Here is a 16408-nt window from a genome sequence, read left to right on the forward strand (position 1 = left end):
TGTTTAATGTTAGGAGGTTTCCATCCCATACCACCACTGATAGCAAAAGCTGGTGTAAACTTAGCGTGTGTATAGAAGCATGTGTATCTGTGAAATCCCAGGTCCTCGCATAGTTTGCCATTTCTTAGTGACATGCTTATACCTGTTACCTTGAGAAATATTATTGCACCTGTCCGGATTACATGGCAGGGGATTTCAGAGATAAGGAGATGAAACAGGAAAACAGGAGCTGAATATGTGTGCATCATCAGTGTCATAGTTGTGTGAGAGTGGTGAAGATAAGATGTGTAGTTCGAGGGTATGTGGTCTAAGGTGGATTTATTGTAGTTAGGCACTACAGAGAGGCGTACAGTGAGTGTCAGATCATCAGAGGCTATCCTGTTGGATTTAAGATCAGTTGATAGTGTATATCAGTGAACTGCTTTGTCCGTGTTGCACTCCAAGTTACGGTGTTGGAGGAAGACCGACATAAAGCTGCATGTAAAAAGCTGCTCACCCAGCATTGAGAAGTGCAATATACTTTAGTTTTGGTTTTGTAATCCCTGGGGTTGTGCTGCAGTCTCAACCGCCGCAAACGGAGACCTTTGGCAACACCGACACTGACGCCAATGTTTCGCTGCCTGATTGGGTCTTATCAGTCATGAAGTCTTGTTCCGTTAGACTAAGCTACTAAAGTTACTATGGCAACTAACAGCAACGGGCGGAGTGCATGCTGCCTCCTCTTTCCCCTGGCATGCGCATGCCCAGTATACGAGAATGTTCGTGAGATATGTGGTTTGGGCATGTTAGTTTATACGGAGATTAGTTTTTCTACTGGAGCTAAAACACTGATCACTTTTGGCTCAAAACTCCGCTTAAGAACCAAAACGTAGCAATGTAAATGTAGCCTAACGCAGAGCTCACCACCCTCTTACCACATTCCACCCCCCCTATCCTCCCCTCATCCTCCCCCTTTAATGCCATTGAGCCTGGGTCTACTGCTGCCTCTCTGCTAATGAGAACCAGTCCCATCCAGCACCATATAAACCCACTTACACACACACACCTCTGATCTCAGACCAGTAAACATAGTCACTGTGGCCAGGTCCCACCACTTTACAGCTGCTAATTTAGCCACACAGCCCTGTGTTATCATAACCTTTCATGTAAAAAAAAAAAGAAAGGGAAAGAGGGGAGAGGAAAAGAAATTGGTAACGTACGTGCATATGGCACTTTGGGGACTGTTAAATATATAGAACACAAGTATATAGTGATCTAATAATGGGGAAATGTCCACCAGATGTGGGATGGTGTAAATAAAAGAATCCAGATTGAGTGTAGTGAAGTGATGTATATTTGATGATGGTGCCTAGATCCCCCATTGGTTACAGCTCTGCTCAAATCTATCTGTGATGTTTATCGCTGACTGCTTATGAACGGTTCCTTTTTGGTTTTTATGGGAACATTGACATGTTAAATTAGCCACCACTCCTGCCATTTTTAGCTAGTATTTGCTAAATCATTCTGCTAAAAGAAGTTCAAAATAAATCAATTAGGCTAAATGTACGAAATAAGCCAAATAAACACTCATTGATGTGGTCACATTTGTGTTGTGATGACCAGACATATACACCACCTTAATGTTTTTTTTTGGTGATTGTGAGTGAAAATAAGGTGTAGAGGTGATGAAAAATATTCACATCATTCTAAGGGTACAAACAAACTCTCAATTGATTTAGGTGTACACTACCTACCATATTAATAGTTTACTTACTTTGGTTTCTGTCCACATAATCTTGGTGACAACTGGGGACAGAAAAAGATGTAAGGTTTCTCATTTTTCCTAGCATCTTCCCAACTGTGGAACTCGGCAATATGTGGCTTTTTGACATCATTGTGGACCCAAGGTGACAAAATAATTCCAGTGGAGAATTTGATTTGGCAAACGGAGGTATGATTAACAATAGGAAAGACATGCTTTGCAAAAATGGATAGGAAATGTGGGCTCTGCACAGAAAGTTAAAAATGTTGACACACTGGAAAAAAAGAACAGATCTCTTTACAAAGAAACCACAGCTCAACAGCAGTTTACAGTTCATCAGAACAGTATGCATCACTGAGGCCTCGACATTGGTAATTACAAAGCCTGCACTCTGATGGAACTGGTTCCTGTTAATAGATGGTGCTTTACAGAATTTCACTCCTTTTCATGTAAAGTTCAGCTGCTACATTGGCTTTTCTTTTAAAAACATGAAATTAATAAATACTATTTGCTGGGGTCAAAACAGGAAACAAAAACAACACAATGTATCGTTATATCATGCATCTGTAATGTAGGGCTGAAACAATTTGTAATAGTATGATTATTGATCAATTAAAATAAAAATAATCGGCAACTATTTTGATAATTATTTTAGCCATTTTTCAAATAAAGATTCTCCGTTTCCAGTATCTCAAATATGACAATTTGCTGCTGTTTTTTGTTAGTAAGTTCATTATCTTTGGGTTATGGACAGTTTATTGGACAAAAGGAGACATTTGACAACGTCACCTTGAGCTCCTGGAAATTACACCACACATCTTTTTCTTTTTATTTCTTTTTTTTTAATACTATATTCTGACCTGATAGTTGCAGTCAAACTCTGCTACATCCTGTTAGCATGCTTGCATATCATCTCCTCAGATGTTTTAAAATGTGTTTAAGGAGAATTGAACATAGCTTTTGTTACTTTTGCATGCCAAGGATGGAAAAAATGTACCGGCCTTATTCCTTCTTTACACCTTAGTTGCCAGTTTACTGTACTGTAAAATGAGGCCTCCTGCGAGCTATGAAAGAGGTAGTGCAGTGAAATTAAGGGGAAAAATGCTGATTTTGGTCTTTATTATTGACCTCTGCTTCTGGTGTCTTGTGTCTAGCCAACATCAAGGCACCTCCACTCCCTTTCCCCGTTCTCAGTTTTCTTCATTCATAATGAAACCTACTCCTAAATTACAGCCCCTGTCTTTTTGTAATTCACTTATATTATAATATATTTGCCTTTTAAGTGGGTACTTAATATGGCTTTGTAACATTTCCCCCTGAGCGGTATGCACAGAATAGACTGATTTCATTTAGGTCGCAACAGCCCCCTACCACTCACAACTCAACACAACTAATATCATCTTAATTCTGCAGTTTGATTTTTTTTGGGCACTCAATTTGGGCACTGTAGCTTTTTGTCCCTGAAATAACTGAGCTCTACCTTTTCTTACTGGTCTACAGTACAATTTGCCTGGTGGTGTGCCAAAGTCTTTCCTCCAACCTTTGCCATATTTGGTGAGAACTGGTCCTAGTCTAAATAGACTCACTATTTTTTTTTTTTTAGAAGCACTAAAATGCTGGAAGCAACCTGAATTGGGTTTTAAATTGCCTGCTACAACCGCAACTTCTCAGTGCAGATTAGGCCTGATTGGGACTGGAGGGCATGCGGAAGCGTAGTTGACTGGATTAAGTGGCTATTGAAGCGACTTTTACTCCTTTTTAGAGAACAAAAGGCAAGAAAAGGGAATAATTCAGCCCCCTTTTTCAACAGAAGGAATACCCCCCTCTTCCTCTTTTTCTCTTGTCTTCCTTTGGCAAAGACACTAATTACAAATATGATCCCTAGAAGGGCTTCTGATACCCATTGAGAGTTAGTGGTGGGAGAAGCTGTTTCTGGCTGTAATTAGATGTATCTGATCTAAACATTTAGCTATTCATTAGGGCCAGTAGTTTCAGAGGCCAGATTGACAGAACAAATAATTAATTTTGTTTTTAATTACGTGTGTACAATGATTGTGATTTTTGGTGCACATAGTTGTGTGGGTGTGTGTCTATGTCAACAACTGGTCAACCTGGCATTTCATTGTGTGGCAATCCAAGTACATTTGTATTTTTATGTTGTTTGGCTGGAAAACATGAATAACTTGATGCACGTTTTCGCTCTGTTTGCTGCAGCACACAGTCACTTACTCATGTTGCTTAGAAAATAAATGCTTCTAAAAATAGAAGCATACATCACAACAATATGATTGGCATTGCAAATGTTTAATTATTTGAATTATGTCTATCCATTTTATCAGTGTCACTTATAGAGCAGAATCATCTATAGTAGGTTTTGCACCTTTAGTAGTAATGTAGGTACGGAATTTGGCCTTTTTAAAACTACAATAACACAGCTACTCTGTGTTCCCTAATCCTAGATATTTCCATGACTCAGCTCCAACCATTGCTAACACCCCTACTCATTCACTTCCTGCCCTCCCTAGATATTTAGCAGTGTGGCAACATTAGCATATGAGTAGCTCAGTGTTTGGTTGAGTTTGTTCTCAACAAAGGGTGCCAAAGCACAGGTCAATGTCTCTCATCCACTTCAATGGACAGCTGAAGGGCAAACAGAACTCCCAAAATGAAAGGTTTCCAAACTTTCGTTGTAGTCTGTTGGAAGAGGCCTCCTTCCTCGCGTATTATATAAACACTGTAGATATTATGAAGATGAATGCAGCAACAACCTTTAATTATTCATTGCCCTTAGCCCTGTATTGATACTGTGTGTTCTCATGAGTAATGTATGCACCAAAGATGTGTATTTGTGCGTACTGAGTGTTGTGTATATTTATGAAATGTACACAAACTCATGTATATGTCTGTGTGCCACCGTGTGCTTATGTATGTTTATATTTGTGTTGACAGGGAGAGCGGTTGGCTCCTGCCCGCAGCCTGGCAGTTGTATACCGAAGCATGGCGTTATCACCATCAGTCGGCAGGCCCCTCGCTGCGCTACATACCCCGCAGGGCGGTTCTCTACTGCCCTGGCAATGATGAGCGAAAATTGAGGAAACTAGCCACGCTGGATGTCGACTGTGCGGTCTTGGACTGTGAGGATGGTGTGGCCCTCAGTAAAAAGGTACACAAATACACATGCAGCTTTGTATGTTCTTTAGGAGGGAGCACACAAACACACATGCACAGCTGTGTGATCCTGGCTGATTTTAATTCCATCTCCCTCCTTCAGACAGGTGCTCGGTCTTAATCACCGAAAGGCAAACTACCTAAGTGAGATGTTTAAAGCAAGCACATTTCACCCTATTATGATGGTATAAAGGCAGTGGTGGCCCCCTATCAGAGTCCTTTTAAAACAAGGTGACCATGTCCCACTGGGTGAGCAGTGGGAAAGCACCAGATGCAGCAGGTTAAAAGCATTCTTCCCCCGCCCACACAGCCTCCTCATTGGCCCTGCTGAACTGCCCATGAAATTGTGATTGGAGAGTGGGATAAAGAAGGGGCCCGGGTAAAAAGTTAACTAACAAAGGTTTTTAAGTCATGATAATAAAGATGATTGATATGGCTGGAGGCTGTTCCTGTAGTAGACAAAGACAATAAGATGATGGCCTGTGTGACTGACAGGCTAAAACTGTGACCCTATGATGGAGTTGGTGGATGTCAGAGCTTCTGTCTTTATTATGTGTTAGAGGGGAAATGTGGAGAGGAATGCAGCACTGAAGCAGCCATTCAGGCTTGAGGAGAATGTAGATGGTGGATGTAAGCCTGTCAGCATGTGACAGGTCCATGTCTCTATCTTATTCCAACAAAAGTATCCTGCTCCAACCCACCGATTTTGTTTACCAACCCACTTATTTCACATAAAACATAAGACATTACTTACAACTTTTAAAGTTTAAAGTCTGAGTGTGCAGGAAAGAATTGACAATTGTGAATTTTGAATATGATGTGATTCATTTTGTTCTCGCCTTTTCAAAGGCATTTCCTCTGTTAGAAATAAGCTGGTTGGTTGTATATGTACAGGAGGCCCTGGTACAGTACATTCTGTTAAAATGAAGGAGTAAATTACATTAGCATGTCCTGTCCCTCATCACGCTTACCTCTCTGTCTTCCACTAGTAGCACTCAAACAATACCAACAATACATTCTGGAAAATAGTATTGCGATAGTGGGAGACATGGGATGGGAATCATGTGAGGCTCGCTGGAAGATATGTATGGCCCAGTTATGGAATCGTCTATTAGATATGGACGCAAATAGGTTGACAAGGAAAATATTTCTCTGGGATAAACACATTCTTGGTCCTTGGTCTAACGACATGTGCAAATAGTTTTGTAATTATGGTTTTGGTGAGTTGTTTCTTAATAAAGAAAAGCTGAATATTGGTTTGTTTAAAGAATCAGTGTTTGCTAAAGACACAAAGCAGTGGGCCGATGATATATGGGCTAAGCCAAAATTGCGTATTTTTGTAATGATAAAACCAGAATATGGCACTGAGAATTATGTTGTATATAATTTGTCAAAAAGGCAAAGATCTTTATGTGCTCAAGTGAGATCTGGTGTTTTGCCTTTGACTATTGAAACACGACGATATGTTAATGTAGAAGAGGTAAAACAGATCTGTCCCATGTGTTGTTTGAATGATATAGAAAATGAGTTCCATTTTGTTTTCTATTGTCCTTTTTATTGTGAACAGCGTGTTTTTGTTTCGTAGGATAAAAGCAGCGATTGACTTGGTAAATATGGATGATGCTCAAAGACTGAGATGGTTGTTCACATATGAAACATATAAATTAGCCAATTATCTAGATTAAGCTTGGGAGAAGAGGGAAAAAAGCTCTTTATCGAGATGAATTGTAGATGAGAATTTTGTGTGTGTGTGTGTGTGTGTGTGTGTGTACGTGTGTATATATATATATATGTGTGTATATGTATATATTTGTATTCATGTATTTCTCCGAATGATTTGTATATGCGACAGGAAGATGTTTGTTATATAAGTAAATTTGTGGTGTCTTGTAATCCCATGTGGGATGGGCCAAAATGCTAACTAACTAACTGTACCTCAATAGTTCCCTGCCTATTAATCCCATTACTTTCTCATTCTTTAATCTGGCTACATCAGCACTTCACAGTACAAGCAAAAAATGTTTTTGACACCATAGGTCCATGTTGGCTTTAAAAGATGCAGACACAGTATGCAACAATCCTGTAACCTATTATGTGTTGTTAGGTCATACTGTGTAATGTAAAAATGAGTTATTTACTCGATAACATAATGTACCTTTCCTACTGGCACCCTTTCTTCACTTCCCACACTCTCAGCTTCTTTCTCCGTTGTGGCAATTGGAAATCCATGGGGGTTGTTGTGTAGTTATACCTTCCCTTAAGACATGTTAATTTTTTTTAACTTTGGAATGAACAGTGCTTCTAGTTTGTGTGTGTGGCAGGAATACTGCTAAGATTTGTTTTGGATATTGATTATAACGTTTTGAAATTAATTTGGCATAATTTTTTTTTCTCACTTTTTCAATGTTTTGAAAATTCTTTTTTAAAAAAAAAAAAAAAAAAATCTTGTCTTCTTTTATTACATACACAGGGGAATATTTACCAAGGATTTGCTCCCCCTATTTAGGTGTTGAACAGTCAAAATGCATTTGTCCAAATCTACTAAAAGCCTGCACTGAGGAAGTATGTGTTTGAAGTTATGCAATATATTTTATGGTGTTCCTGTTGAGTTTAGCGTGGCCCATGATTGTTGCGATTGGTTTAAAGAAATACAAACAAGCCCGAGCCCAACTTGACGCACAAGATGGTTTGTTACACCGAACCACCTGAATAGCCGTCATTGGAAACTGTTTGGAAAGGGGCGGGCAAAGGGCAAAACACCGTTCTTTGCTCTTCTTTCACTAAAGAAATACTCTCCAGTTCTGATATAAATTATGCTATTGCAGCATCTAGGCTAACCTCTTTAGGAGCCGCCATTGTTGTTTTGAACGTTGCCTCTTTGTGTTGTCACACCTAAACCACTGCCTTCGCTGCCAGTTGCTCCTCACACGATGCTGATTGGTCCGGACCACGGTGCTTCGGACACAAAACTCATTATTTAAAGCCTGACAATATGGATTTTTGGGTGCTATGTGATTATCGTGTGATCTCATGATATCGCGAGAATCCAGATGCCGTGCAACGTAAGCACTGCCATGCATCCCTGAGCACTTGCGACGTAGGTCTCTAAAAACTTTGAAAGTGTTCATTTGGAATGATTGCATTTTAATATTTGATGACATCTGGCTCATGTTACTTTTGAGTTTTAAAGCACTTATTGTAAGTCGTGTTGGACCAAAGCAACTGCCAAATAAATTTAATGTAAAGAGCTTACATTGCCACACTTCATGCAAATCAGATGCACATGTTGCTGGACACTTTGCATCTGCTTGTGTCAGTAAATACCCAGCTGCATTGAAAAATGTAGAGCCCCTGACGGTAATTTAAAAATATTACCCCTAACCTGACCTCCTAGTATGCCAGATTAAGATATGTTCTGGGACCAACTGAATCAAAGAAAGGGAGCAAAGCAGAGACTGAGCTTGTTAAATGCCATCCTGAACCACTGTTTTGATAAAGGCAACAATGGCTTAGGTGAAATGCGAGGTTAGTTACCGGGTGCATGGATAGGCCCCAAATGGGGCTACTGCCCACAACCATCCTCCTATTATTTGGTCATTAATGTATTCTTTTCATTATCTGTGACATTCACCTTAAAACAGGGAAGGATATTCATGACAAAAAGGTACGCCATGAAGGTCAGTCCACCCCCTCCCCTTGAAAATTGAAATCCGGCAGTGCCTGCTTTAATTGCCTGCCGCTTTGACTCCAAAAATGTCTGCGTTCCATCTTGGCAGTAATGCTGGCTGCTTACGAGGCAGGGAGATGAGAAAAGGAGTAAAGGGTAGGAGCCACCCAGAGCTTGCTAACTGTCACCACAGACCCAGAGGGGAGAGAAGGAGGAGGAGAGAGAGAGAGGGGAGGAAAGATAAGGCTGACTGCTCTAACACTCTTACACATATCATCATATCTGTATGATCAGTGGGGTGGAGGAAGAGGGAGGGCAGGTTGAAACCCCGGAGCGGAACTGACGGCTACACCTGTCCTCTCTCCTCCTCTCTCCCTCGCTGTCTTGTTCTTTCATTGTCCCTCTCTCTCGCTCATCTCCCCTCGCCAGGGTCCTCAGGGTTAAGATTGTTTATCTCTCTCTCTCATGTTCTCTCTCTGTCTCTTAGTGCCCTATGGTCCAGTATTCCTCCTGGTGTTTCTCTCTCTCCCTCTCTTTTCCCCACATGGGTCCCTCCATCTTCCCTGACTCCCCCCTGCCTCCCTGCCGTAGAGATTCTCCCCTAATCCCTGGAAGTTTGGAACTAATGAACTAACTGCTGAGCCGCTGCCACGGAGCTTGGTCCCAAACTATACTGTACTTCACACTCGATTTCCTCTCCAGATGGCATGGTGGCACGGCCGACACAACGGGGAGCACCTCTTGCACACCAGCACGCCCCTGCAAATACACAAGACATGCAGAACACAAACATGCACACACAGGCAAGTGTGCACATATAGACACATATGGACAGACGTTCACACACAAATGCACATGCACGCAAGCACATGCACATGCAAACCGTCTGCAGCTCACTGTAAATCAGTCAAGTATGACCAGTCTGCTGCATACACTATCAGAACATTAAAGAAGCAGGACTATTTGTTAGCGCTTAAAATTAGTTTATATACTATTTGTTTACCTGAAGGTGTATAAACCATCTAAGATAACTTTATTAATTATTATTGGGCCCATGTGGAAGCCAGAAACCCGTCACTCACTGGATTTTACAGTTTTATGAGTACATGGATGTCCCCTGTGCTCTTTTGGTCATTCTCCTGTCCAGAGATGGGCGTTTGTGGTTACAGTGAGAGCAGCTGTGGGAAGAGTAGATGGTACATTGTAGAATGGGTGACAATATTACGGCCTATTAACTTTTTCTGGCTGTAGTGCAGTCAATATATGAGCTATGGTCTATGCATGAACTGTGTCTGACACCAAAGATTTTCAACTTAACATAAATTATGCAGCCAACTGTCAACTGATACATGACCTCAGTTCAATGCTCACTGTGTTATTCCAGAGGACACTGAAAGATCTGCTCTCCATTTAAGTGGATTCAACTGACTAAACTCTTGACAGAAAGAGCTCCTGGGAAATAATGTTAGCCAGTTGAATTATGAATACTGAACATTCGTATTTAGTGTGTGTCAGTGTGTGCGTGTATTTACATCCGTGTATTTACATGTTCTTGTGTGCGTGTGCTTGTATACTTGCGCGCTCAACACCTCAGAGGACCCAGGAGACTCGAGAGAAACTCCCAGTCAGGCTGCCAAGACTCACAAACGGGATGTGAGCCGCTCAGCCAGAAAATAGACCCTGTCCCAGCCAGATCAGAAAGCTCTTCAAATACAAACCTCACTGTTTGTCACAGTGTATGTGTGTGTTAAGTGTCATGTGTCAGGTATCGATTGGAGTCCTTTGGGAGGGTATGATCGGCGAACGAGAGGTCAGGGTGCATAAGAGAGTGATGACAGCGCTGCGATTAGCTTTCGTTGCTCAGGAGTGGAGAGGGCTTGTCCGTTGTTGGAGCACATAGAAAGTGGAGGGATTTAAAGGAGTGAAAGTTGTAAACCTTTATTCTCACGTCACGTGTTTTTAGATATAAGTCATAGATTACATTTGAGCTTTTCTCAGGTCTTTTGAGTAACTTTTGATACACACTCTCATGCAGCTGATCCAGATACCGTGGGTTAAGGGCGAGGATTGAGGCCGAGCGAGGGATCGGAAAATGCTGAGACGTAGAGAACAGAGAGGCCCTCTCTCCCTCTCGCATTATCCTGTTACACTCTTGTGTTTTCACTGGCAGAGCCGCTCTGTGCTACGTGGGCTGCGCAACGCAACACTCGGAGAGTAACCCCAGTAGGAGGAGTGATGATGGAGAAGGCGACGAGGAGAGGAAAACATTAAAGAATTGGAGGAGAAGGAAAGGAATGGAGCAGATGTTGCCTCACAGCAATGCTATACTTCTTATTTTGCAAGAATTTTACTTAATTTAAATTAATGGCAAGGCACGTTGACGTAATCAGACCCCAGCTAGCTATTTGAAACCTAATTGTCTTCTATTACTTCTAACACAAATTCACGCGTCATTGGCCATTTGTTGTCATGTAATTAGTTGTTCTTTTCACATGTGGGCTCAAGACACATGTTTGCGGTTCACTTGTTGTGTTTTCACACCTTCTTTACCTTATTGGCCCCTTGGCCACATTAACTGATTTTGACACCAAGTTAAAAAGAAATGCATCCTTCCACGGATCTTCCAAGACGTCTTTTTTTTTTTTTTTTTTCTCCACATGGTACAGCTTCAGTTTCATTTGTACTCAAGAGCTGTCATATGGTGAAGCTAGGTAATATTATCGTTAATTGACTAACTTTGGAAGCATATTGGGGTGATATATTGGATCCAGATGTATGATTTGTAGTATGTTGTATTGGAAAAGTAAAAAAAACTATTTTATTGAAGCTTTTGTTATACATGTGTAGAGTTTTGCTGATAAAACACAGTCAAGTGAAACACATAATCTTTAGTTATCTTTGACCGTGTGCATTATTTACTTCACTACAGCCATAGATCATGTTGTATTTTTACTTATTTCTTGCTTGGTATTTTTACCCATTACATGGGTCGCATCTGCAAACCTTATATTGTTTGAAGTACACCAGATATTGTTCTGCCTAAATTTAGGAATACCTGATAGGGTCATGATTTGAAAATGCACTCCAGCTCATGCACTTCAAAGCTCAGAAATAAAGCCAAATGTTAGTCACTTAAATATAATATTATTAATAATAAAAATAATAATAATAATAATAATAACCAACAGTCTAAAAATGAATCATTGATTTAAAAGAAAGCTAATAGAGAGATGTGAAGTTAAGCGTAATAATGCCTGTGTTAGTTGTTGTGAGTAGTCTGGGCAAACCGTAAATTAGACAGACTATGTTGGTGGAGACAGCTGTACTGGGAGTTGCAAATGAGACATAAAACGCTAGGAAACCAACTGATGCATAATCACTAATGAACAAAATAATTGTAATTCTGCAGAGAATAGATTATATATGTGAAGATACTGAATGATGGAACTTACCTTCATTTTTCCATCAAAATGGATACATAGCCTTGGGAATTAATTTCCCCAAAACATTGCAATGCAGCTTGTAATGAACTGTAACCAAAGAGCTGTAATGAGATATTTTCATGGCTAATTAAAGTGAACAAATAGTGAGTAATAACTAGATGTTCTTCCACCTCCGGCTGTCAGTTTTCACCAACAATGACAAGCAGGTTTCACTATTTACAAATTCCTTCTTCTCTATCCTGCTAGTCATGTCTTGTTGTCTGCCCTGACAGGATAACGGATACCACAGTGTGCCTCCAACTGACAAGAGTGAAGGCCTGAATCTCCTTCTGCTACGTCTCAGTTATCAATGTAGCCTGAATTAGTCTGTCATCTCACTCTAGCTTACTGTAGGGCAGCGTGCCACTTGTCAAAACCCATCCACGATGACTTGAAGCCTCCTTGCACACACCCACCGAAACACACAGACAGATGAACAAGTGCGTACACAGTCACACTTCAGGCAGGCAGCCTTCACCAGCGATAGTCTACAGCTCATTTTAAATGGCATCGCGAGATGCACAGCAGGATGCAAAACGCCAAAAGAAGGAAAAACAACCTACTCTCATTTTGTTTCCCACTCTTTTCACACAGGACTATATATACTTTCAGAATAAAAGACACAGCACTATACTGTTTGAAGGCACCTTGTCAGTGATAAAAGTTGCATTCTACATACAGTACGTGTTTTTTGAGAATGCAGACAGACGAAAAACACTGACTTGTTAATGTTGTAATTTGTAAATGATCCTAATTTATGCCATTAGTCTTATGTATTTTGCTGTTTCTCTGGCAATTGATACCCACAACTTTTAATTTCTAGAAACATTAAATCTACCCCTTCTTATGCCTTTTCTAATACACATTTCATCTCATGGAGACCTTTTTATTTTTCCTCCTTTCTGTCCAGTATATACACTAACGAGCATTATCCTGAGATCTAATTTAAATTGGATAAAGAGACTGAGCGTGCAAGTCCAAATCCAGAGTCTGTCCAGAGGCGATGTTTGACGTTGCTTGTTTCAAGCTGCATGATGGCAGGGCTGGACATCCATGATCTGATGCTGGAGAGGAAGGCTGTCCCGCTGTGGACTGTACACACATCAGTTTGGACGCAACAGTCTGATGTGGTGTCTACAAGGCAGTAGCCATGCTGTGTCACGTATACACAGCACTCTGTAGGATCCTGAGCGTCGAGGCTCAGGCTGTGTGTTAAGGAGCTGACCTCGCTCTTTGGAAGGTCAGCCTCTCTGCCTTTTGAAAAGCTTCTCGTGTGCATCTATGCATTCGAAGGCCCTGCCTGCATGGCCAACCCCTCGCCCACCTGCCTGCCTGTGTGTCAGCTTCTAATGATGAAGATGATGGAGGGAATCAAAGAGGAAGGGAGCTAACATTGGGGCGAGCTCTCCATGGGACACCAGGTGATTGGGGAGGGAGCTTTGAAGCAACTTGTTGGATGGCTGTCCATTAATGTAAAATTTCTCCTTTTCAAAGGGCTTTATTCAAGCTCGGAGTAACGGAACCCATAGGGGTCAAGGTGTCTGGCGTAATAATATCTCTCTCTTACTTTACAGAGAGAGAAGGAGATAAAAGAAAGGATAGTGCACAGTGATCTGGCCTTCTCCTTAGCCGTTCCTGGCGTCATGGTTTCTGAAATACCGTTGCAAAAGGAGAAAAGTGCAGTAGACAATCCTTGCGATGAGCGGTCTCTGGTTACATTAAAAGGATTTTATACATGTAGGCTGCTAGTATCAGGCTGAGGTTGGAGCGGGAGACTCGGCCCTTTCCAGTCTATTTGATCTGTGAATGTTATAAACCATGCTTTTTGATCATTTCTGAATTGCTATTTATTTAGTTTGGTCAGGGATCAATGTGACTCCTGGCATTATGAGGCAGCCAGCGGTTCACACAGATCAATTTTCTCCAGTCACCATGAACTGGGGAGGGACAGACAGAATTTAATCCACCAAGTAGCAGGTTTATGAATAGTGAATTATGTCTGCGTAAATCGCTCCATCCGTTTTAAGTTACCGCGGTACAGTTACGGGTCTAACTTGGCCTATGAGAGCGACCGAAAGCCAGAGTAACAGAGAGGTTACAGCAAAACTTAGTCAAAGATCACAGTGCCTCATCATATGGTGTGACAATCCCTCTTGTCTCATTCAATGAGGTGAAAGACAGACATAGATGACACACAGCAGTCCAGCCCACTCATGACCCCTATTAAATCCGAGCAAATCTTTGATATGTACTTTGATACCATATTTTATTGATACTGGAGGGGTGTTCATAATATCAAGTACAGTTCTGCATTCCAGGAGATCAGAGCGAGGGCTGTTTTGTCTCAGAAGCTGTCCCGTGACCCTTAAGAGACGGCTCTCATACAACTGAACCTATTGACTGTAGTCCACTTTAGTTTTTACTAGAGATTGTGATGTATGGGCTCTCCATGTAATATCTCTGTCTACAGTTTCTCTTTCATGCACACACCCACATTTCTTCTGAGACCGGTCTTCTAATGAACAGCCTGTTTAAATATTCCACTCGGTGTCAGTTTAAGAGTATTTTTTATTTGAGAGAATTTTTTAGTAGTTTAAATGGAAATTGGGGGGGGGGGTCCCAATCTGAGCATCTCCACAACACACACACACACACACACACACACACACACACACACACACACACACACACACACACACACACACACACACACACACACACACACACACACACACACACACACACACACACACACACACGTGTGTGTGTGTGTGTGTGTGTGTGTGTGTGTGTGCGCGCGCGCGCAAGCACTCAAAGGCTCCAGCCTCTGATCTGACCTGACAACTCCTAAGCTACCGTTTCCTCATGCTGCTTAACTCGGACCACATTTCTCCCAGAGAGCCTCTCTTTTCTCACTAGCCGGACTTCTCTCCCCATTCCATCCCTCTTTCTCTCCGTTCCCGTAGCCCAGCATCTGGTTTGAATAAAGCGGCGTGTGCTACTGTGTTACTGATAGAAGTTAGGACTGTAGGCTTCTCTTTGATTTTTTTTTTTTTTTAACATCCTCCTCATCTCTCTTCCTGCTCAGCTCATACAATGCCTGCATTGAGAGAGCAAAGTTGAGTGTGCAGCGTATGTTGGGTGGATTTGTGGCATACTGTATATAGATAAACTGCAGTCGGGGGAGAGTTCAGGTGTTATTTTATTTTTTTTATGTTAATGTTTCATCTTCATATTTTTTTTTCCAGATTGACTTTGTCAACCGCCCACACATATGACACATTATTTGTGTCTGCAATGTGTTGTTTATTTTTATGATCGTGCTTAATGGTCAATATAATTTATGTAGCCACATTTCTTTGGGAGGAAATTTGACTTTTATTGCATTCTTTTATTGCAATTTATCCAGTACTATTTCGGTGAATGGAACTGATTTGAATCCATCCATTTTTTTCTTGTAAATGTTCAATGGAGCTAGACCAAATCTCAACCTTTTTATTTTTTGCTCCATTTAGCTTTTCTTCCCATATATTCTTGGGTAGTCATTTCTCACAGTAACTAGCTTTTAAAATGTATCGTTTTGAATCTTAAAACTCTTTATTAGTGATTTAAAAGTGCAGTCTGACCAGACGCATCACATGAAATAATCATGTGGTTTATGTTCCTGTGCTACAGACAGAGGCCAGGGAGACCATTCCCAGGATGTTAGCGGAACTGGACCTGGGCCGGACAGAGAAGTGTGTGAGGGTGAACTCGGTGTCCAGTGGCTTAGCTGAGGCTGACCTGCAGGTCATCCTGCAGGCTGAAGTTCTCCCTCCTGCCATCATGTTGCCCAAAGTGGAGGACATGCAGGAGGTACAGTGGGTAAGTTCAAGACATTGGCCCACCTTATAAGTGCTCCTGTAGTTTTTTTTTTAAGTCAAAGAAGGCTGAATGGAATAATCAGAAATATTTTTTTCCGAACGATATGTAACCACTTCCTAAAAAAAACGAAACAAAACACAAAGTTGAAATACATGTAAAAAAAATACCCTTGACTTTTCTCTCTTTCACCTCTGGTTGTCTTTTAAAAAACACAGTGGAGCCCTTGCATAAACTCATGAAGTAAGAGGAAACCACGGGAATCTTCAAAGCAATCATAACAAACTTTTCCATTTCCCAGTAAAAGTGGGAATCGATCCCTGTGGCAGGACTCGGGGACAGACAGAGTGTTTTTCTTGGCCGCTGCTCAAGAAATGACATTGACATTTCTTCAGATTAGCTTCAGAAGCCCGATAGCTCTCTGTAACAACACAACGGTGCCTTTTGCCACTGCTTACTGGAAACTGCCTTTAACAGTGTCCATTGTGG

The 16408-nt window shown here is 41.3% G+C and overlaps 1 protein-coding gene across 1 annotated transcript in view; it reads left to right on the plus strand.

The window, feature by feature from the left end:
• The window catches only part of clybl (citrate lyase beta like), a 57439-nt gene that overhangs the window by 27710 nt on the left and 13321 nt on the right, over positions 1 to 16408 (plus strand). Inside the window, exons 2-3 of the mRNA XM_078262336.1 lie at positions 4691 to 4904; positions 15734 to 15922. Of these exons, the coding sequence (XP_078118462.1) occupies positions 4691 to 4904; positions 15734 to 15922 (403 nt within the window). The remainder of the gene's footprint in view (positions 1 to 4690; positions 4905 to 15733; positions 15923 to 16408) is intronic.

The sequence above is a fragment of the Sander vitreus genome, chromosome 11 (assembly GCF_031162955.1).
Source record: "Sander vitreus isolate 19-12246 chromosome 11, sanVit1, whole genome shotgun sequence".
Lineage (NCBI taxonomy): Eukaryota > Metazoa > Chordata > Actinopteri > Perciformes > Percidae > Sander > Sander vitreus.